The sequence below is a fragment of the Heterostelium album genome (genome assembly GCF_000004825.1).
Source record: "Heterostelium album PN500 unplaced genomic scaffold PPL_scaffold2, whole genome shotgun sequence".
Lineage (NCBI taxonomy): Eukaryota > Evosea > Eumycetozoa > Acytosteliales > Acytosteliaceae > Heterostelium > Heterostelium album.
This window is the reverse complement of record NW_008805064.1, coordinates 1,541,946-1,565,614: the sequence shown is the minus strand read 5'-3', so window position 1 is coordinate 1,565,614 and position 23,669 is coordinate 1,541,946. Positions and strand designations below refer to the sequence as shown.

Here is a 23,669-nt window from a genome sequence, read left to right as displayed (position 1 = left end):
CTTTATTTAGATAAATATCTTTAATAAAAATTCAAATAACAATAGATATTTATTTGTTTGATAATATCTCACAATTGATTTTTCTACAAAAAAAAAAATTAGTTTGCAAAAAATTATCAAGTTTTTTTGTTGTTAGTTAATTCCAATAACAGTTAAATCACTTGTCATTTAATACTCGCTTTGTTGATTGTACTGATCCTAGGATCATGTGAACTAGTTCACATGAAAATCGACCTTTTCTATCCAAAATGTTTGGAAAAACAAAATAGTCGATTTGTCGATCATTATTGTTCAAAAATAAAATGGTTGATCGTATTTATAATAAGAACGATAATCAATCAAATAAATTAGTAAATTTATCACATTTTATTATCAAAGGTTGTTAATATATATGCGAGAAAAAAATTAATTTCAACTGTATCATAACCATGAAAACTTTTAATTGATGTATTAACCAATTAATCAATCTATTTGTAAGAAAGAAGTTTCAACATAACCAATTAAATTTCATTTGTTATGAAATGCTTGTTTACTTTTATAGTCACCAAAGATAATGTTGGTTGTTCTTCTTCTTCCAAAACCAAAACATAGTTCTTGATTGTTGGAATCACTTGATGATTGACTATTGGATGCATTGATCAAACTGTTGGCAAGCAAAAAGATTCTATTGTTGTTTTTAAAAGAAACACAATTTTTTTTTTATATTTGGTGCGATTTATTATTTTCATTTCTTTATTCTTTTTACTCTATATGTTTAGTTTACGATTATTTGTTAATAATAAAGTTATAAATAATAATAGTAATAATGAAAGAGATTTATCTTTTCAAGATTTATTTAAAACAGAGAATAAAGATGATAGAATAGTTTCGATATTAATGTCGACTTTTGTTTGTGATTGGAATTGGTTGGCGAAACAATTAAGTATTGTCATTGATGATTGTTATGATCATGATCATCTACCACTTTGTCAGGTAGCTATCAACTATGATCGGTCAAAGGGTACCAATTCAGGTAGATCGGAGCAAGAGATTGGCAATCCTTTCTTGGATGGTTCACAAACGATCAGTCTTAAACTGTCAGAAAACAAGTCACTTCCCATTGATATCATTCATCCACCGTTACTAGTAAGTCAAATCGGAATACTTCATTCAAAGATAATACTATTGGAGTATCAACAAATCATTAGAGTTGTAATATCATCTTCCAATCTAACCGGGTCCGACTGGGAAGTTCTTGGACAAACAATATTCATAGTAGACATTCCAAGAATAAAGAAGAATAACATAGACAATATTAACGATAACAAAGATCAATTTAAATATGAATTGGTTGATATTCTATCATCACTTGGTTTCACTGATGATCATATAGTGAATGCTTTGGATCAATTCGACTTTTCAATGATACACCAACATGGCATTCATATCGTTTCATCTATTCCAGGTGTATATAGTCATAATAAGTACGGTCTATCTAAATTGGCATCGTTGGCATCGGAGTATCAATCTACGAGTAAAGCTACAGCCGTATATCAGAGTAGCGCAATCGGTATGACATCTAGAGAATGGCTGAGTAGTTTCAAAGCTGCAATAGGAACCGATAATCTTACACTGCCTTTCCCTACACTTAATACAATCGATGAGATGATAACCTATAATCCTCTGGGCGCAACCGAGAGTGTAACCATTCGTTATCATGACAAAGATCTATTGCTATCGAATAAAATGCTATCGAAATTACAATACAACAACGAGCGTGATCCCAAGGTTGACAACTCCATCACTAACTTAAGTTCACATCCACCACTTCATTCTAAAGTATTGATAACAGACCGATGGATCTATCATGGAAGTCACAACTTTACAGAAGCATCATGGGGATCGATATCGAAAAGACAATCAACAATCAAAATATCAAACTTTGAAACTGGAGTATTCATTCCCACCGCTCTTTTTACAGGAGAATCCATTCAATCTATGCTAAGATTCAAAGTAGAAACACCTCTCTATGACTTTGATGACATTCCATGGCAAATGAACAAGCACTATAATATACTTTTTAATAACATTCATCAAGATAATCTAGATAATAACAATAACAATAATCAAGATAGCAATAATAGTTTAAATTATCATTGGAATCAATTCAAGAAAGAACAACAATTGTTGTTTAAATTTAATAAATAAAAAAGAGAAGAATGTGAAAATAAATTTATTAATTTTATATACAACTAAAAATGGTGGTTTGAATAAGATTATTCATTTTAGTATGTTGATTTTGGTGGATTTTCTAGTGCTTCTTCAAGTCTGGCACGGATTTGTACCATTGTAGGACGTTTCTTTGCGGAATGACTTAGACATTCTTTGATAAGAGAACTCAGACTGGAGTGTACGGAGCTTGGAATCTTTGGTTTGATTTTCTTTTCGTAGACTGTACGCACCAGTTCAACGATCGTTTGGATTTCGGGGTATGGTTCTTCACCTGTAACCATCTCGTACATCATCATTCCAAAGCTGTATACATCAGCAGCCGAAGTATAGACTTCTCCCGAGAGACACTCTGGAGCTTCCCATTTCGGTGTACCGGCAACCGCCGTCATGTTGACGTTCGACACGATTCTACTCAGTCCGAAATCACCTACCTTTGCGAAATCATGTTTATCCACTAGAATATTGGCAGCTTTGATATCACGATGAATCATATCGATCGAATGCAGGTAGTCAAGACCGCGAGCAACCGACAGTGCATGTCGCACAATGGTCGAGTAGGAAAGTGGATGACTCTTCTTGATGACATCCAGCAGTGTACCCTTGTGCATGATCTCCGTGACGATCATAAAGGTGGATTCCGCATTTCTCGGGATGATACAAGCACCTTCGAGTTTGAGAAGATTCGGATGGTTGATCAAACCCATGATCGCCACCTCCTTCAAGAAGTCCTCCAAACGGAATGAATACGATCCCTCATTGAATATCTTGACCGCTACTTCCTTGCCATTCCACTGCGCCTTGTTAACACGCGCCAATGCACCTGCTCCCAAGAACTCGCCAATCACCAAATCGGTCTCCTCGATCTTGGTATGCGAGAATACCTGTCCCAGCTTACAAAGTTCCAAAATCGTACTCAAACCACCACGATTCTTTATATCTGCTAAACAATCAACTAAAATAACAACAAAAAGATGTTAATTGTTACTTGTACAAGCATGAAGAATGATATATATTGTTGTTGTCACTTACATGATGCTTTTGCTAAATGTATTAGGATTTGAGCAGATTGAGCACGAAGTATATCAGCACCGGATATTGTAATCTTTGAATTGGCTTTCTCCATGAGATCGATGAACATTTGAACACCAAACATAGCAATGAATTCCTGTTTTGATTTCACAGAGAGGTCATCGCATGCATTCGCTAAAAACATACAATAATATGGTGCGAATATGAATATCTCATCTTTAATACATGTATCCATTAATATCTTTAATAGATCCTTATTCTTTTGAAATAATTCATCTTTTAATTTATCTATATATATTATAGAGTTAAAAAAATAGTTAATTTTTAATTATTGTTGTGAATGGTTGATCGACCATTATTTTTACATACATATTTTAACAAGTGGTGCAATAGTTTTGAAAACTTCACAACGATAGGTCTTAAATGTACATGTCATCGTTGTTTGAAGTAATACATTAACTAAATAATTGATTGACTCTATTGGCTTCTCTTTTAGACTGGATCTTGTTTCAGCGAGAATCGTAGTTAGATAGGCAATGGTCATCTCATCTCCACAAGTAGATAGAATTGGAATCAAATGATAGTTTCCTTGAATGATATCACCTGATAGTTTATCTATTTGATTTGAACATAATATTAATTAATTAATAAACAGATACATAAGATCATCATTTTTGATTTGATTGCTTGTTTCTACTATACTACTATACTTACTTAATGGTGTAATAATAGTTATACTTGTATTAAGTGAAGTATCATTATTATTCGATGTTGATGATATATTATCAGCGCTTTTATCTAGATCTGATTTCTTTGTTGGCGTTGTTGCTGGTGTTGTATTGGTAGAGTTGGCTGGTGTTGGTGCTGTAGTAGTTTGTTCATTCGCTCCATTTGGTTCATTGATAGAGAAGAACTCGAGATTCTTCTTTGAGAATATACCCATTAGACCACCTAAACTAAATGTAGATGGTGAAGGTGATGATTTATCTGGTGTACTACTCGAAGTTGCTGTAGCTGCAGCAGTCGGTTGTTGTTGTTGTTGTACCACTGGTTTCTGAGGTAGTAAAGCAAATAATTTACTTTGTTGTGACATAAACTGTTTGATATTATTTAATAAATCTATAAATAAAGATAGATATTAATTAGTATATAATATAGATATAGAATGTTAATAAATTATAATTACCTTTTTCACTTGACAATGAAGGAGAACTACATATATTTAGTAACTTTGAAGAGATATTAAATATATGTTTGATAAATTTAATAATATACTCTGTTGTTAAGAGTGGTTGTGTTGTAGTAGTAGTTGTTGTTGTTGTTGTTGTTTCATTATTTGTATTTGCTTTTGTTGAACTGTTAATTCTCTGAATGAAATTAGCTGCGACTGTGAGTCGTTTAATGGTGATGTTGAGCAGCTGTTTGAATAGAACTTTGCAGAGTTTATCACAGACATCGCTGGTGTGGTCGAACAATGCCAGTTCACGATCTTGACTCTCGATGAACTGTTGAATCTGTCGGTCTTTCAACTTCATATATTCTTTACAATGTTCGATGTTGTTTGCCACCAGTGGATTGACTTGTTGTTGTTGTTGTTGTTGTGATTGAATCGTTGTTGTTGTTGTTGTATTATTACTATTACTCTTTGCAATGAGAATATCTACCTGTGCAGCTTCTTTGAATAGCTTTATCCTCTTACGCAGAGCGTCTTTCAGTGAGTTGATATTGGCGGTGATCGACTCGAGTAGTTGTATTGAACTTTCGAGTGCTCTTGGCATGACAAAAGACGAACGGAACAAATGATATACGAAATCCAATGTTGATTTATCGAGATGTTGTCGCTTCGATAACAAAGAGGAGTTGGCCAACGCTTTGTTTTTCTCTTGCTCTGCAATGTTGAACTTATTGATATTGTCAATGGTAGATTGCTTTTGAATGGTAAACGGTTGATTCCTAGGACGTGACGGTACTGAACTATTTGGTCCTGGTGGTGATGGTGATGTAGTTGTTGTTGTTGTAGTTGTTGAGTTTGTTGCATTTGTTGAGTTTGTTGTCGTTGTAGATGTGGCTGTTAATTTAGATGAACCAATGGTAGTACTATTCATTTTGATTGTACCATTTGGATTGGTAACCACTCCTCTTGAAGACGGTCTTAACGTTCCTTTAATTTGCTGTTGTATGATGTTCGCCGATTGCTGTTGCTGACTGACCAATATCGAGTTATTGTACGATTCTATCTTGTTTATCAATTGGATGAACTGCTCTTGAACGGCGTGGAATCGAGTGTTCAGGAAATAGAGTTCGAATGGTTTGTCCTTTTTGAATGCAGAGACAATGTCGCATATGTAGTGAACGAGGAACGAGGGTATCGAGTTGAAGTCGGTGATTGGCTTGGTGAAGAGTTTGAGGTTGGCAACGATCGGGTCGATGTTGAACCGCTGGATGTTGTTGGTATCCTCGGTGGCTTCCACCTCGATGCAGAACGGAATCAACTTGTTCAACTCGCGTTCGTCGCGTGTCGTCGACGCGGTCGAAGTGCTGGTGATCAAGTTGTTGTTGTTCTCTGCACCGCCCGGGTTGATGTGTTGCTGGTGGACGTGATGATTGAGAGTCGATCGTGTTTCCGGGTCGGTAAGGAGTCGGTAGATCATCTTCTCCATGATGTTGCAATGCATGACCAGTGACGACAGCGGTAGGAATGTCGCCGACTCAATATCGGGAACGACAATCATAAAGTTTGGACTGACAATGCCTGACGAGTGCATCATATTGCCAGGCGTCGAACTAGCGCCACTCGGTAGCATAGCATTCAACGGTAACTCCCATTTCGAAATGAACATAATCAGCGCAATGAAGAACTTTTCTTCATTCTCAATTCTATTTTTCAGATAAGATGATGTTATAACTCCAAATGATTGTTTACTTGTTAAATTTAGTTGTACTTGTTGTACTTGTTGTTGTTGTTGATTATTGGGTGATGGTGAAGATGATGATGATGATGATATCGATGGTACCGACTGAGATAGTGAAGATGATTGCGATTGTTGAATCAATTGTGAAGTTAGATTGTTTCCAACGGTTGGCGGACTGAATTGCATCTGAGAGCTGACAGTGGAAGGTGTAGAAACAGGTGATTTTGATTCACTTATTGGTGAGGTTGGTGTTGGTGTTATCGACAAACTATTCAGTGAATATTGATTGTCACGACTGGATTTAGTTGATTTTAAAAATGCCGGTCTTGCATCACCAGTATTATTAGTAGGAGTTGTTGTAGCAGTAGTAGTAGTAGTAGTATTATTCGTACTATTACCATCTGTTGGCGAGGTCATCAATGAACTTGATTCCTGTACAGACATTGCACCAAGATATGGACGTGATATCGGGAAGTCATCGTCGGAACCGACCACTTTTTTCCAATCGTCCAACATCTTTTTCAACTCTTCATTCTGTACTAATTTCTCAACTTGTTGTTGCTGTTGTTGTTGTTGATCAGATGTTGTCGAAGTTGTAGATGTTGTCGATGTTGTTATTGAATTAAGTTGTTGATTTTGATTTATATAACGAATGGCAACACCGTTTCTCCAGAAATCTTGATGAACCGATTGATCTTGTGCAAAGTGGAACGAACCGATTCCATTGGCTTTGCCGTTCTGCCATTTGCCAGAGTAGTAGTTGCGCTTCGCCAAATACTGTGGTAGCGTCAGTTCCATCATGGTGTTCTCTACGGTATCGAATGTCTCATTGATACGCGACACCGTACTGTACGACGGGTTGTTTGCAATCACCGGTGTATGCTCCAAGTGTGCACCCTTATAGGGTGATACCAAACTCTGAATAGTCAAAGTAGGTGGTATCACACCGACACTACTTGCACTACTATTATTTCTAATGTTGTTGATACTGTTATTTTCATATCTATGTCTATATCCATCATTGATAACCAATGAACCTTCACCAAATTTTTGATCATTCTTCCAATTTCCCAAGTAGGTACTGGTTGAATATAGAAATACACCGTAACCCTCTTTATACATCGATTCATTCACCTGTCCATAATAAAATCCATAATTCGAATGAATCTATAATAATCAAAATAACAATATTAATTATTAACTGTAATAATAAACAACATATATATATATATATATATACATACTTGATAATGATTTGGTAAATCTGTATTTTGTTTTACAATAACATCATATAGATATGTTGATGGTCTAATTACTTCGAAATTCATTTTATATACATATATGTATTTAAACTATCTATCTACTATTTATCTATTATTTATATTTATATGACTAACTTTACTGTTTGTTAATTATTCTCTTCCTATATATTTACAAATCAATCATTCATTGTAATGAATTACTCTATTTTATCTCTCTCTCTATTCTATTCTCTCTTTGTTTTATGTTTATTTTTATTTTTAGTTTTTTTTTTTTTTTTGCCTGAATTATATTGTTAAGTTTTAAATGTACTGTAACTTAATCTTATCTTAATCTTTCTTGATCTTAAAGAATATTAATATTATTTTTTTTAACTTGTTTGGTTTTGTAAATATAAATTATAGTGTAAAATAATTGGTGATTGATTTAATATTATTAAATAATATTATATATATATATGGGTGTGAGTGTGTGTTGTGGTTATTTATATATTTGCTTAATAATGCATCAACAACAATGTAATTTTTTGATTGATCAATCACATGGTAACAAAATAATTTTTGCAAATTTTTATTTTTTTTATTTTTTAATAAATTGATAGTTTTTTTTTTTTACATTTTTTAATTACTTTTTTTTTAAAGTTTTTTTTATTGTAGTATATTAGTGATACTAATATATTCATCAAATAATCATATTTATCTATACTATGGTTTATTATTACTTGATGGAATCTATGATTGAACAAACAAACACTATGGGAGTAAAGTAACCCCCTTCCATCTCTTTATTTTTTTTATTACTTCTCCCCATAGAATTCAATTTATCTCAACTATTAAGATTGACAAAAATGTCGATGATGTGTGAACTTTAAATAATAATAACTATTAGTTCAAAATATAAAACTATTTTTTTTTTTTTAAATTGATACAAAATCAACAATAATAATTATAATGATATCTATTTTTTTTTAAGATACCTAAATAATAAATGATTTGGACTAGTTGAATTAATAGTCAATTATATGTTTATGATATTATATTTTTTTTAAAACCAATAAATTTATTTTATTAATGCTCCTTATCTTTAAAATATTTATCCCAATAAATGTAAAATAGGTAGGTAATTGATGGTTAACAACCAGAGTTAACTGTTTGATTTAAGAAACTGATAGTGAAAAAATTGCCTTGTGATTGACCATACATCACAGAGGAATTGGGAGTGCAAGTCAAATTGAAGACGTAGCCAGAGTCACCTGGAAGAATCCATACTGGGTGAAATACGAATTTGCCGTATGGATAGATTCTAAAACAACTTTCATAGCAACTGGTGATAGGTTTGGTAAATGGCTGAGAAGTTCCACCATTAACACACTTATTGTCATCGGCACTCCTCACCGGGAAATTATCGATGTTTGTTATGAAATTTAAATTTGGGGAAGTCCCAATTGGATATCCAGTGATCCTTTGACGAGTGTAATAAACTTGACCTGTTTTCATGACAGCTGTCATCTGTATTGTATGATCTTCAAAATCCATATATTTTGCCAATTGCTGAATACAATCACCACTCTGTACCAAAGAGCAAGATAGAATATTTAATAATAAAATTAAAAAGATTGATTGTTTTGACATTTTTTTATTATTAAAATATTTATTTATAATAAAAGAAATAGAAAGTTAAAAGTTAAATGGGGATTTTAATGATTAAAGTAAAAAAAATAATGAAATTGTAGTTTTTATAAGTTAGGATTATAAAAACTTCATTAAATATTTAAAATATACAATATTCATGTTAATTTTATTTAATTTATACTTATTGGTTTATCAATCTCTTTAAAGATACTTGAGGGAGTGGAAAGTATTTTAAAAAATAGAATTCTTTACAATAATTTGTGAATGTTCATTTTAATTTGAGGCAAACCTTCCTTTTAATCTTATTTTTTGTAACAAAAATAAAATTATGTATATAATTAATAGAGTCGCTTAATGCAAGATAACATGTGTTTTTTTATCACGATTCGAAAAAAAATGAATAGAGATATCAACAATAGATAATAAAAATAAAATTGAAAAATATCAAATTTTCATTCTAACTGTTTCAACAATCAATCAAGGTTGAACAAACACTTTTTAGAACATATGTTCAACACTCTTTAAATATTTTAAAACCACAACCATTCTCACTTGACTCAAATCCCCTTTTTATACATATTTGTACTGAAATAAATATATCAAAGTGGTTGATTCTCTTAAAATATTTTATTTTATTATTAATATAATTTATTTATTTTATTTATTTTTTAAAAGACTATGTTTGAATTATGAAATAGATAATACCTGTCATATGAAAAGATTTCTGATTTACACAATGTTAAATTCCTTATTGGAAATATATCACTTTTGAATAATCAACCATTTTGATGGATAAAAACTAGTTTTTTTTCAGATACTTGGAATAATAAAAAAGATCAATGGTTGTCGAGTTTTTTTTTAACAAAATAATTTATTTATTTAACAAGTTTATTATATATATTAGATCTAGTTACTTTCTAATGTGATGATAAAGGTTCTAACATCCATTGGGGAAACGGTGATTGTGAAATCATCGGTGATTCCGGTGGTCTTGGTAGATTCAACTTCGGTGGCAGTCTTCCAAACGAGACGGTTAACGCTAGACAATTTCATTGTCGCTGAGAGATTCATTTCAGTGACTGAGGTGATGGTGAAGAACGAGAACAAATTGGAGAGGTCGACAGTAACCGGTTGAGTGTTGACAGTGTCTTGACCGTCGATTGCATAGATATTCTGGAGACGCAAGATCACAGAGGGGTCGGAGCTGTCCAACCATTGAAGTGTGTGCAAACGGATGCCTTCGGGCAAGTCGAAATTCAATGGCGAGTAGCTACCTTGGTATTGGCTGTTCCAAACGTTGTTCGATTGTTGAGTGGTTGTGAACATTGGGTAGAGTGGGTGTGCGTGCTCGAGTGCACGTGGACGGTAGTATTGCTGGGCGGCGTTGCCAATTGGGTGGAAAACAATCTTAGTCGTTGTGATGATCTGAGTGGATTCGTTCATTGGCTCACCGACACCACGACCGTCGTCCATCAGAGTACGACGATGCAACATCATTTCGAGCTCACCGTTACCGAGCGATGCACACGAACGTGAACGATCGGTCAAGAATGTGAGTTGCAGTTGTTGCTCGGTGTCTTGGATGTAGGTGATGGCGTTCAATGGCACGTAGTTACCGGCGACCGGCTGGACATTGACGTACTCCCATGAGAAACGATAGTCGATGATACGTTGCACCATTTCCATACCGTTGGAATCGGAATACCAGGTGTTGTTGGTGTTGAGAGAAGTGTTGAAACGGGTGATCACCTCCTTACCGAGACCGTCGGCAATGTCGATGGGACCAACGGTTTCTTCAACCTCCAAGTAGTCAACGTTGGTGTAGAGACGGAACACCTGAATCATGTTTTCATTCCAGAAACGAGTTAGAGTTTGAACTTGTGGACCTTGGACCAATGAAACCTGTGGGTTGGAAGTGAGGAATTGGTGGGCGTCGGCACCGATTGGACGGAAAATGTAGGCACCGTCACATTGGGTCGAGGAGTTGTCACCGACCGATGGTGAGTAGAAGAGATACTCTTGAGTGATGTTGATGAATGCACCAGAGGTAACGTTGGTAATTGAGAGGAGAGCACCAGAAACACTGTCGAAACGCACGGAAATGAATGGATTCGATAAGACGGTTTCATAGAGTTGTGCAGACTTTGCGATCTTCTTGGCTTCTGAGATTTCGTTGTTCTCGGTGTTGGACGATGGTGAAACGATGTATGTGTTGTATCCCATTGGTGGAACGTGGGCTGTGAAAGATACCCAGGTAGTTCCGTCCAATTCCAAGGTGGTTTGCGATGGCACAGTACCGGAGCTAGTGGAAACAGAGACGGTTGAGATTGGGATTGGGAAACGAACGTATTCATCACGTGTCCATGAGAGTGAGTTGTAGAGAACGATTGGGACTGAGGTTCCGTAGGCGAGCAAATCTAAAACTGGACAGGCAGACTCGTTCAAGAGTGGACAGAAAAGAATGCTTGGGGTTGGGGCAGTAGCTGGCGAGGATTGGGTGAGGAGTTGGGAGACAACACTGTCGAGGGCGTCGTAGGTAGAGTATTGTCCGATCGAGAGACGCTCGGCATAGTCGTAGGCGACGTGTTGTTGTTCGGTACCGGCGACGGCATCGTGATGTTGGGCGACACCCAAAGCTTCACGGAGAACACCGACGTTGTTGTATTCCGACTGTTGGACAGATGGAATGGCGTCCGATGAAGTGACCAAAAGTTGTTCGGCGACATGGAGCAATGCGTTCGATTGACGGACATAACCCTTGAGAGCTGGACGACTGACAAAGTAACCGGTCCAATAGGAATATTGGTTGTCGGCGTATGGGAACAAGTCGTCGGTCTTTACTTGCCAGGTGAGTCCTGCAGCGTTGACAGCGTCGATGTAAATCGATGGAGTGGAATAGAGAACGTTGATACCGTATTGTGGGTTGGCGTTGATGTATTCGAGAAGCTTATCGATGTTCTTAAAGTACATGTTGGCATTCATGTATTGGAAGTCACAACCGAATGGAATCAAAACATTGTTGGTACGGTAGTGAGTGGAGTACTCTTGAGCAACAGCAATGAATGCTTCGGCTCTCTCTTGGATATTGTAGTTGAATAAGTTTGGATCGTCTTGAATGGGATCATCTCCACCCTCAAAGTTAAATCCCCATGGAGTGCAATACATAGCTCTCAAAACACTGGTGAATACTTGATATTCTGGAGTACTCTTTGATCCTCTCCACATAAATTCCATTTGTTTATTTGCTAATCTAGTATCCTGCGGAAAAAAGTAATTTTTTTTGGTCAGTTTCCAGTTTTTTTTTTTTCAGGAAGTTTTGTTAAATTTAAAATACACTTACAATATCTTGATAATCCATACGGCCAATAATAAAGGCATCGAATCCAATATTACCGAAAATGGTAGCTTGAGTGTTGGAGTGTCCGAACGGGTCGATGTGCCAACCAATCTTTGGGGTGACACCAAAGTGTTCGTTTAGGAATTGATGTCCGAGGGTCATCTGATCGATGATGTCGTCGTAGTAGGTGGCAGCTTCGTCGTTCATACACCAACCACCGTTGATAAATTCGAGTTGACCGCTGTGGACCAATTGAGTGACAGCCTTTTGGGTCTCTTCGGTTTGTTCACGCCACCATCTCATGAAGAATGCAATCTCCACATAGATAAACTTTCTGTTTGGATTCTGGAGCAATCCAGCCACTACACTATCAATTGTATATTGTACACCTGCAAATTGAATCGACATATTAGCACCATAATAATATTCATCTACAGTTTTTAACCATCCAACATCCTAATATTTAATGAAAAATAAAATTAATAATAAAAATTGAAATTTCAATTTCCAAGTTAGTCAGCTGATTGAATTAAGGAATATGGAAATAATGAAGGATATTTACGTCATGAGTATGTGCTACAATGTGAACATTCAATGTATTGGAACCCATTGGAGCAATATATGGTTTATTTATTTTGTTTTTCTTTGCTGCATTGGCTGTGATTGCAAGTGTTGCCACCAGCATCAACAATGCAAATGTTATAATTTTCATTTTATATATATATACTATTGATTAATTATATATATGGATAAAATAATATATGTATTTATGATTTTTCACAATTGAATAGAATTGAATCTTTCTAAAATGACCAAATCCTATCTAAATTAGTAAAAAAAAAAAACAAATCAATAAAAAAAGAAATTGTTATTGATTATTATTTTTATGAAGAGAACTATATTAAATTTTATTTTTTATTGTTGTGTGTACTTACATACCCAATTTATTTATTTAAATGGTTTTTGATTTAGGGGTTTTTAATTTCACCACACACAAAAAACATCATTTCGATGGTGATCATCATTTTTTTTTTTTTTTATCTTTTAGGAGTTTTGCAATTTCTGCAATTGAAAATACCTAGCTCCTTGTGTAAGTGGCTGGGGGTGCCAAACTATTTGTAGGAGTTCCACCGTTTTTTTACATTTTTTTAATTGCGGCATTAAAGAAAAAAAAATCAAAAACTGTTTTTTTTTGTGATATTTTTTTTTTTTATAAATTTGATCTCTATTGGGAAAAAAACAAATTATCTTCTTTTTATTGTAAATTTCATTTGCTTCAAAACCGGACTTTAAATAAAAACACAAAAAAAGAAAAAAGATGGTATTTTTGTAATTGAGACAGAGTTTATAGTTAAGGAATTTCGTCACCTTTAGAGTTTGTTTACTCCTACAATTTGTTGTGAAAGAGTAGAGTTTACGACGCCACTCCACTCTTGCGCTACACTTTAGAAATTGTTCTGATCGGTCCGCAACACCTCTTTCGTTGCCAAAATCTAAAGACATTTCATCGGCCGTAACTTGCAAAACCACCAGGTAATAATTCAATACCTTTTCGATCTTTAAAAAGCGAAATAATGTGTGTTTGTTTCTTCAACAACCCACCTGGTATTAGGTTAACCAGAGGTCAGGTCAATCAATTCGATGCGATTTTTTTATAAGAACAATAATTATTATTAAGCTTTAAAAATAATAATCTTTTTTTTTGTTTTTGATTTTGATAGTTTTGATAAAAATGGGAACACCGAAGATTTTACAACCTAAAGAGTAAAAAATGCGAATCTAAATTATCTTGAAATATAGATATGATAATTGTAGATAGATTATCTTTTTATTTTCAATTATCAATATTATATCTTATCCTATATGCATTTGAGAATGCAAGTTGACAAGTCTGTGCTGTAGATACATAAATTGATCAATGTTGTGTTATGTTAACATTAACTTTGCAAACTTAACATATAAATATAAATATAAATAATAAAAATAAAGTAAAGATAACCAGATATACATAGACGAGAGAGTACTCTTCTCTGGGTGTTGAAATTTACAAAAAAAGAAAAAAAAACTTTTAAAAAAAAAAAACTAAAATTAAATTTCATTTTTGTGTGATTGTTGTGTTTGTGTGATGCCCTAACTAGTTATTATTACACCTGGTCAGCTTATTTGTTTATTTAAAAATTATTATAAATGTGCAGTAGTAATGTTTTTATTTAAAAATAAAACAAAAATTTAAAATATAAACAAAAAAATATAAAAAACCAAACCACCAATTTACATAGTTATCAATCATCACGCAGTTTCTTAGCACTATTATCAAACTATCAAAGCAACACCCAATCAAAATCAACTTTAATTTTATTTGTATTCTGAAATAAAAATAATAAAAACATAAAGAATAAAACAGATAAAGTTTGATCAAATTATATATAAAGATTTAAGAATGGATAATTGGAGAAAGATTAGTATTACACCTGTTTTAAATGCGAATGGTAATAATCAATCACCTAATAGATCATCTCCACAACAAAATTCAACGGATGAAGCAACAGATTCAGTACCTAAACCATTAAGAGTATGAATTCTAAAAACAAAACAAAACAAAGCATAACAAAGAATAACAAAAGAAATGTAGTTGACTAATATTGATATAATGTTGTTGTTGTTGTTGTTATTTACATGTTTAGTATCAAATACCAGATAATGATTTCTATAGCTATTTAATAGGTACATGGAAGAGAAATTTAGAGTGGAAGGAATTTGGTGGATTGTTTCCACACATCAGAACTAGTAATACGGTGGTGATGATCGAGGAATACAGAGGATACGACAACGATCCGAGTGCACGTCACTTGAAATGGAGTTTCGGAAAGAGTCTAGAGAAGAGTGAACTGCGATTCGGTTACTCAATGAAGTGTGTACAGGCGCCAAAGAACACAGAGACCTACCTCGAGTGGACCTACATCGGAACGGTTTGTCACGGTAAATACCTACCGTCGACCAACGTCGCAGTACTCAACTTTTTCCAACCACAATCAACCGTTTTAGTTACCTACAGAGTTATAGATGAGAATAGTAAGTAGATAGCTAGTTTATCTTTGTTTTATTGTAATTCATTGCATGAAAACACACTAACCACCAATTCATTCATTCATTCATTTTTTAGCAATGTCAGTTTGTGTAGTCGAAGTCGATAAGAAACAAACACCATCCATACAATATGGAAATATGTATAAGATAGATCCTAATTTATATAATGAATCAAAATAATAATAATAATCATAATAATAATCATAATACAAAGAATAGTAATATTTAATTGCGTAAACAACAGATAACAAAGACAAACAAACAACATAACAGAACAGAACAGATATCTTTTTACTTTAAGTAACATAAATTATCATAACATAACAATACAATCAACCAACTACAGCATGTATCAAACTCAACTTGACCAACAAATCAAATCAAATCAACCAAATTGGGTAAACCAAAGCAAAAAAAAAAACAAAAAGTTAAATCATTTTCATACCAACCAGAATTGATTAAATCATTATAGATTCTTGAGAATGGTATTGGATTTTTCTTTATTTATTTAAAAATTACAATAGAAATAACAGTCTTATTTAATTTTGTAATCCAAAAAAAACCTCCAACCTAATAAACCAATCGTTTTATTAATTCCAATACCTATTTTAGTAGTTACTCATTCAAAAAAAAAGGTTAATTTTTGTTATTTGGTTTTAGTAATTCAATTAATTTAAAAAACTACTAAAAAAGGTTAAAAAACTTTTAAAAATCATAGTTAGTTAGATTTTATAGTTTATATTAATAATTCTTTTTTTCCAAACATAATCAAACTTTAAAGTATACTTTTTTCTCTTTCTATTTTTTTCTATTAAAAAAAACAAACAACTTTAAAGTTGATATTAAAAAAAACAAACAACTTTAGTATGTTTGTAAAAATGGTGTTGTTGTTCCTTGTCAATAAGATAAATAAAGCTATCTAGATGTTAGTAATTGTACATTCATCATTCATCATTGTTTTTGTTTCAACATCAACCTGGTAAATTGGTCGAAAATTGTGTGTTTAATATCATCTATTTAAATATTCTCAAAGTTTAATAGTTGATTTCCTCTACTATTTACTCTTTATTTTGTTTGTTTTGTTTTTGTTTTTTTTGTTTTTTTTTTTACAATTATATAACTGATGATGATGAAGGAGTAACAATACTAAATTAAGTAATCTTAAAACACTATCGAAAGTTGTGTTGTATACAACATGTGTTAAGTGGTACCAATCTATCTATGCATTCCTATATTCTGTTTTTGTTTTTTAGTGTTAAGTGTGTGAGTTAAATTGATTTTTGTTGTGTTTCTATTTAAGATTGGAAATACTTTTTCAACTTTTAAATTAATTATTTTAAATTTGTTACAATCTAATTCATTGTAGGCTGTTCCACACAAAAAAATTAAACAAACACAAACATAGAAAATCAAATAAAATGTGAGAATTTCAATTAACACTTTTAAAAAGTTTTTTTTAACAAAGTGTGTGGTGTAGAGATGTTTTAATGTTTGATATTGTACATGTATATATGGAATGTTTGCCTCTCTGATCCATTTTAATCACAATTGTTTGTTAAACATTGAAATTCTAATTAATTTAACTTTGAATATATTCACCCTCCCCACACTCTCTATCAAACTATCCTTCTGACTTTAAAATCACTAATGTTTTTTTTTTTTTTTTGTATTATTTCGAGATATCATATGTGATTGACGATCATACCATGCCACAACATACTATATTATACCAATATATAATACATGCAATATTAATTTTTTACAATTAACAATAGCTATCCAAAACTATAAATACTCAAGTTTCAAATTCAATTCAACATTCACATCATCTTTAAATAATTCCACTTATTTAGTTTTCTTCCTTCTTACAAACACAATTTTCAAAAAACAAACAATGTTTAAACAATCGATTTATTTAATTTTATTATTAAATATTTTTTCATCTACAATGCTAGTGCAAGCCGATTGTACTCAACAATTGGCAAGCTACTTTAACTTTAATAGTCATTTGCTACAGATGACAGCTGTCATGAGAAACGGCCAGGTATTTTACACTCGTCAAACTATAACACCATTCAATGTTGGACCGAATATTTTAATGTTGACCAATGGAAATTCCTTCGATGTATTGTGCTCCGATAACAATAAGTGTGTCAATGGTGCCTCCCAAACATTTTCCACTAAAATCAACAGTTTCTTTGATGCCAAAGGAATCAATATTTACCCAAACGGACAAGTTAATCTATACCCACTCTGGAGGATTCCAGCCGACCCAGTCTACAGATTCAACTTGACATGCTCACCAACTTCCAATGTGTTCTATGGATTCGCCCAAGAAAATTATTTCGCTTTCAGTTTTGTAAATGGAACAACTGTTGGATCATCATGTTAAAAAACAAAATAGCTTAAATTTAATAATTATTAATATTGCCGATAAAAATTTAAGATGTTGGATAAGCATAGTCAACTTATTAAATTCATTTTTTAATAAAATATAATGTATATAGTTTTTTTTCTTTACTTTTTTAGTTTTATCATTCTTATTTGAACAAATTGAAAAAACAATTTGTTTTGAAAGAATCGAATTAAATTTAGTGCAGTTTTTGAAATCCCAATGAGATATTAAATAATCTATTTAAATAGCTATTAAATTCATAGGTCTTAATAAAGTTTTGAAATTCATTCTCTTAAAATAATTATTTTTTTATTTTAAATTAAATTTAATATTGAATTTAGCAAGCTGATTTAACACAGGGAAGATCGACAAAACTGAAAAAGAAAAAATTTCCTTGAGATTCGCCATAGTATACATCTGAAGTTGGGGAGCATGTCAAATTGAAATAGTAAGTTTTATCACCATCTAGACTCCAGAGTGGACTGATTGAAACTCTACCGTCTGGATATATCAGGATTCCTTTGGCATCATAGAAACTAGTCATACCACTGGTAAAAGGTTGGGTAGTTCCATTGATACACAAATTCTTGTCAGCAAACAAAACACCCCAAGGATCACCATTAGTTAGATATCCCGGAAAAGCTGACCATTTATAATGAGAAACAACTTGGACATTATAAAAAACTTTTCCATTTCTCATTATAGCTGTCATTTGTAATCTAGGAATATTTGGAGTGAGAAAGTATTTAGCCAAGAATTTTGTGCAATCTCCTTGAACAAAAGTGAATGATAGAATATTTATTAATAAAATTAAAATTAAAATTTGTTTTAACATTGTTTTTTATAGAAAAAATAGTATTAAAATAATAAAGATATTTATAAATTCTAAAATATGAAATGATTTGAAAATAAAAAAACCAAGAATTTATAGGTAAATGGATTATTTTTTTTAAAATATAATTTAATTAATTTTTTGATAGAAATATAATGTTAAAATAAATTTAGTATTACTAAATTTAATATTATAATATATTAGTAAGTATGATCCTCTATCATTTTTATACTTTTAAAAAAAGTTGGATTTTTAGAGGATATATAATGATAGCAATTGGTAATGTTTAGATTTGAGGCAAACTTCAATGTTGTCTCTGATAACAACTTTAATCAAACACACACGATCACAAATTTTTTTTTTGTTAAAAATAAAAAAAATGGGAATGATAATATTTATTTATAAATTGATATCATTTTTGAATTATAAATTATTTATTTACGTTTTTATTATTATATTTTATTTTATTTTCCAAGTTGTGCTTTTAATGTACTGTTTTCAACTTCCAATTTAGTGGCCCAATCCATGATCTCATCTTGATCCTTCTGTAGTGAACTGTATTTGATTTTCAGCTCGGCCAATTCACTCTCGACCTTGGCCAACACCAAATTGTTAACGTTGGACGGTGAAGTTGGAACCGGTGGTGAAGACGATGACTTCTTGACGATCTCTTCCTTTGACAAGATCAACTGCTGATTGTCAGCTTTGAGTGTTTGAATCAAATGATGTTGATCGTTCACCTGTTTCTCGAAACTCTTCAACTTGGCATCGTAATCGACATTCTCTTGTCTCAATCTCATCAATTCAAAGATATCGACATTGGAATCGTTCGATGCCATACTATTATTATTTTGACTACTCTGAGCTAATTGTAATTGTTCATTTTGTTGTTTTTCTTGTTGTAGTTGTTGATTTAATAACCACTTTAATATTTAAACAATATATATTATTATTAATAATCAAATGAATATTTTTAACCTTATTGTAACTTACAATTTGATTTGATAATTCCTCTAATTTATCATCTTTTTCAAGTATTAAATCTTCAAGTTTTGACATTGCCTCTGAAAGAATTCTATTTTCTTTATCTTTTTCTTCGATTAACATTTGTAATTCATTGATAAGCTGTGTGTTTTCTTGGTTTTGGTTGTTGATCTCTGTAGTTGGCTGTTGTTGTTGTACTGGTGTGACTGTGACTGGTTCTGGTTGAGCAACAACAGCAGGGGCAGTGGGTGTTGGAATTGATACTACTGGTGGTAAAGGTGATTGATTGCCTGGAGTTGATAGTTTTTGTTGTTGTTGTTGTTGCTGATGTTGTAGTTCCATTTCTTCAATCTTTTTCTTTAATAATGCATTTTCACTATTTTTAGAAAACCAAATTAATAACCTATATTCCAATCTATCTAATATTACCTTTTAAGCTACTTACTTTTCTAAGTGTTGTTGTTGTTCTTTACTTATATGTGGAACTGCAGGTGATGAAGATGGTGGAGAAGATGCTGTATTTGGAGATGTAACACTTTGTGCTGAAGATGGTCTAGTTCCAGGTCTTGGTTTATTCATATTGGTACCCAATAATCTAACCTTATCTAGATATTGGAACAAACAAATTAATTATTTCTATTGATAATTAACAAAAAGCTTGTTGATTTATAATGTATATACATACCACAAATATCTTTGAAAAAGATTGTATAATCGAAATCAAAGAGTTGAATAGAAATTTTATCGAGTGCCGTTTGGAATGGTTCTTCACCTTGTTCTGCGTGTGTGAATTGATCGGTCTTTCTGAGAGTGTCCATCTTCTCTTTGAAGCTGTTCAGTCCGATACGATGGTTGATGATCGAGCTGAGGTTATTGCGATCGGCAATGTTGTTCTCGTCGAGATTCAGCATGAGTTGTGCCAACACCGCTGTGAACAAACCTTGGATGTGGACCTGTAGCGAGTTGGCAGCGGTCGATGTAATCGGTTGGAGAATCGACTCCACAATGAAAGAGAGATGTGATCCGTTCTTGAAGAACTCGGTGACCACTCTCGGTGACTTGTCCAACCAAATCGAGAGAATCTTTAGCAATGCAATCTTTATTAGTGGATCGATATCCTGTTGTTTCTTTGTGGCGAGTAGAGCAGCCATAAGTTTTTGGAAGAGAGTTAGAGGTTGTTGTTCGCCACTGCCAGCTGTAGCTGTTGACTTGGGAATCTCAACCACTGCTTTTAACATCTGTTCTTTTGCATGAGTGGAATCTCTCAGTGTATAAATGATAACCATAGATGAATACCAGAATCCATTGATGTCGATTCTCATGTTGGCAAGTAGTGAGGCGGTGTTAGCTGTTGGACTGGCTGGAGATGGAGTAGACGATTGTGTTGTTGACATCTCCCACGAGAAGAGTGCTCTCACCAGGTGTTGTCCAATCGAGAGATCGTCGTCGCCAGGTGCAGGCGGTGTTATTGTTGAGGCAAGCGCCATCTGTGCCTCCTCGTTTCCAGTGAGGTAGCACTTGAAGACGTGAGCAGCCGATTGCTTCTCTATCAGATCCTTCGAATGAAGCAACACCAACGTTAGCTTGAGAAGTGCAGATTGCGATTGTCCGTTCAACTCTGACTTGATAGAGACGGCCGAGAACTCTGCAATATTCTCTGGATTCATATTGATTATCTCACCGAGCGTGTACAACGCCTTACTACGAATGAATTGCGACGACATCTTTCCAAGACCGAGTCTAATAATGAGATTCATCATACTGCAATGACTGATTTGCTGTTGGTTGGCTGGTGTCGAGAGATTGTTACGCTCGACCAACGACAATATCAAATCCAGCGTCGACATAATAATACTAAACTTATTGTCCGATAATATCCACATATCAGTATTCTGAACCTGTAATAGAGGTGCCAATTTTGGAATACATCCCATCTCCCTAAAGAAATTCTAGAATTAAAATAACAAGTTGGTTAAAAAACTAATTAGTTTTCATTCCTTTTTTTTTTGTTTTGAGAGGTGTCTCCTTATTTCAGGAAATTTTGTGGCGCGCCAACACAATTCCAACTCCCGCCGGTAACTGAGTTAGCCCCTCACGGAAACTGAATTTTTTATAGCGCCAACATCAAACTACTTCCCGGCAACTGAGTTGCCAACATGACATCCTGATAATATTATTGTTTTGTTTTGTTTACTTACTTGATTTAATACATTTCCTTTTAATAGATTGTTTAATATGGTTATACAATCGTTGACGACGATACCACCTTCGGATTGACCTTCGATACGTATGATGTCTTGTAGGATTTCGAATCCACCGTCGAACGCTATGATCTTTTGAATTTCCTGGTTGGATTTGGTGAGGTCTGTCAATACTAGCAGTGCTTCGTTTCTAATGACTTCACGAGAGTCTTTGAGTAGTCCCATGATGCTGGTCACCGACATCGGACACGCCAAAATAGATTCTTGAACACTCTCGAATCGATTGGTCAACAGTGTCTTTAGGAAAGTACAAACACTATATCTTACGTAATGATCGGATGTCAAATTCAAAACATTGAAAATTACCGCGAAATTACTCTTATCATTTATAAACAACTCTGTATTATGTATTTGTATAATATTATCATCTTTCTATAAAATGAGTTGTTAACATAATAATTATTAGTTTTCATTATGTGAAATGAATGATTTTCGTCGTGTGAGTGGAAACTGAAATTTTTATATAGCGCCACCACTCCAGGTTTCCAAGTATTTGTATAAACTCCAATTTGTTGTTGGTTGTAATGATTATTATGATGACGATTGAATTGAATGAATTTGTGCAGACTTACTTACAGGATTACACAATATTATGGAAGTTAATAACTCTATTGATTCTCTTAGTAGTTCGATGTTGTTGGAGTTTGCTTGCATTAGTTTGGTGATGAGTGGTATTCTTGAACCTACTGCTTGGTACATGTGTTTACCCAACGATGTCAATTGTGATATGGCATGTTGTTTGTCGTCTACAGACAGTTGATCGTTGGCAATACGATCCAACAGTGTATCGGCCGATACCTCTGATTCTTGTTGACGTGATCTACCATCCAATCCACCTGCTGCAGCTGCTCTATTCAATAATCCACCAAGCCACTGACTCATAATAATAATAATAACAATATATTTATAATGATAATAATAATTAAAATATCTATTTATATTTATTTACAAAAACAAAAAACTAGATTAATGAATTAATGAATGAATGATATTATTATGTATTTTAAAATAGTAATATGATATGATGAAGTTGTAATGTCATGTCACTTCAAAAACAAATTCAATTAATGATGTTTTTTATTTTTTATTTATTTTTATTTATTTTTTTATTTTTGTTTTTTTTTTTTTTTTTGTGATGTGTTGTTTTTTTTTGTCTGCATACTCCAAAACAAAATTGACTATCATTTAATAAGGGTTAATAATTTAAAAAAAGAGAAAATTTATATATTTATAAATTTATATTCTCTTTTTCTTTTATTTTATTACTTATTTGTTATTGTATGTTATTTATAGTAGGAGGATATCAATAGTTGTTAGTTTAGTAAAGTCTAGTAAGGTTTCGTGTGAAAAAGTTAGTTTTATCATATTGGTTTCTGATTGGTTGATTTTTGGTTGATGATCATCGTCTTTGTGTGTTGTGAACAGCATCTATGATATTATCATATTTCTGATAGTAGAGTAGAGTAGCAGAACTTAATCAGAATCGAATAGAACAGATTACTTAGGAGTATAGATAGATAGATAGATCAATATGTTTGTTAGTCATCATCACCACCATCTTCTTTGAAAAGACAGTGGAGTAGTGACAACCAAATTAACAACAACCAACAACAACAATCAAGATAAAACTAAAACTACAACATTAAACTTGACTTGAATAACAAATTACAACTACAACTTTCATAGAATAGAATAGATTACTAACAGATATGTTTTTTTTTTTTGGAAAA

The 23,669-nt window shown here is 32.9% G+C and overlaps 8 protein-coding genes across 8 annotated transcripts; 3 read left to right on the top strand and 5 right to left on the bottom strand.

The window, feature by feature from the left end:
* Positions 1 to 302: 302 nt before the first annotated feature.
* Positions 303 to 2,187, top strand: PPL_01939 (uncharacterized protein; the record flags this gene model as incomplete). Its single annotated transcript, XM_020572939.1, has 2 exons — positions 303 to 381; positions 785 to 2,187. 2 exons carry the CDS (start codon positions 303 to 305, stop codon positions 2,185 to 2,187), a joined length of 1,482 nt encoding a protein of 493 aa, XP_020437056.1.
* A 77-nt stretch (positions 2,188 to 2,264) lies between these two features.
* On the bottom strand, positions 2,265 to 7,480 carry PPL_01938 (MORN repeat-containing protein; the record flags this gene model as incomplete). Its single annotated transcript, XM_020572938.1, has 7 exons — positions 2,265 to 2,405; positions 2,643 to 3,163; positions 3,241 to 3,528; positions 3,610 to 3,855; positions 3,955 to 4,359; positions 4,427 to 7,319; positions 7,397 to 7,480. The coding sequence occupies 7 exons, from the start codon at positions 7,478 to 7,480 to the stop codon at positions 2,265 to 2,267; spliced, it is 4,578 nt and encodes a 1,525-aa protein (XP_020437055.1).
* A 747-nt stretch (positions 7,481 to 8,227) lies between these two features.
* PPL_01937 (uncharacterized protein) lies at positions 8,228 to 9,043 on the bottom strand (the record flags this gene model as incomplete). The annotated part of the gene is made up of 2 exons (XM_020572937.1): positions 8,228 to 8,277; positions 8,596 to 9,043. The coding sequence occupies 2 exons, from the start codon at positions 9,041 to 9,043 to the stop codon at positions 8,228 to 8,230; spliced, it is 498 nt and encodes a 165-aa protein (XP_020437054.1).
* Positions 9,044 to 9,554: 511 nt separating this feature from the next.
* Positions 9,555 to 13,092, bottom strand: manA (alpha-mannosidase; the record flags this gene model as incomplete). The annotated part of the gene is made up of 4 exons (XM_020572936.1): positions 9,555 to 9,628; positions 9,958 to 12,301; positions 12,384 to 12,836; positions 12,943 to 13,092. 4 exons carry the CDS (start codon positions 13,090 to 13,092, stop codon positions 9,555 to 9,557), a joined length of 3,021 nt encoding a protein of 1,006 aa, XP_020437053.1.
* A 1,728-nt stretch (positions 13,093 to 14,820) lies between these two features.
* On the top strand, positions 14,821 to 17,302 carry PPL_01935 (uncharacterized protein; the record flags this gene model as incomplete). The annotated part of the gene is made up of 5 exons (XM_020572935.1): positions 14,821 to 14,952; positions 15,065 to 15,452; positions 15,544 to 15,607; positions 16,933 to 16,972; positions 17,243 to 17,302. 5 exons carry the CDS (start codon positions 14,821 to 14,823, stop codon positions 17,300 to 17,302), a joined length of 684 nt encoding a protein of 227 aa, XP_020437052.1.
* A 59-nt stretch (positions 17,303 to 17,361) lies between these two features.
* Positions 17,362 to 17,859, top strand: PPL_01934 (uncharacterized protein; the record flags this gene model as incomplete). The annotated part of the gene is made up of 1 exon (XM_020572934.1): positions 17,362 to 17,859. The coding sequence occupies one exon, from the start codon at positions 17,362 to 17,364 to the stop codon at positions 17,857 to 17,859; it is 498 nt and encodes a 165-aa protein (XP_020437051.1).
* A 340-nt stretch (positions 17,860 to 18,199) lies between these two features.
* On the bottom strand, positions 18,200 to 18,697 carry PPL_01933 (uncharacterized protein; the record flags this gene model as incomplete). The annotated part of the gene is made up of 1 exon (XM_020572933.1): positions 18,200 to 18,697. One exon carries the CDS (start codon positions 18,695 to 18,697, stop codon positions 18,200 to 18,202), a length of 498 nt encoding a protein of 165 aa, XP_020437050.1.
* A 461-nt stretch (positions 18,698 to 19,158) lies between these two features.
* On the bottom strand, positions 19,159 to 22,821 carry PPL_01932 (uncharacterized protein; the record flags this gene model as incomplete). Its single annotated transcript, XM_020572932.1, has 6 exons — positions 19,159 to 19,617; positions 19,688 to 20,054; positions 20,124 to 20,283; positions 20,364 to 21,627; positions 21,877 to 22,307; positions 22,512 to 22,821. The coding sequence occupies 6 exons, from the start codon at positions 22,819 to 22,821 to the stop codon at positions 19,159 to 19,161; spliced, it is 2,991 nt and encodes a 996-aa protein (XP_020437049.1).
* Between the last annotated feature and the right edge of the window lie 848 nt (positions 22,822 to 23,669).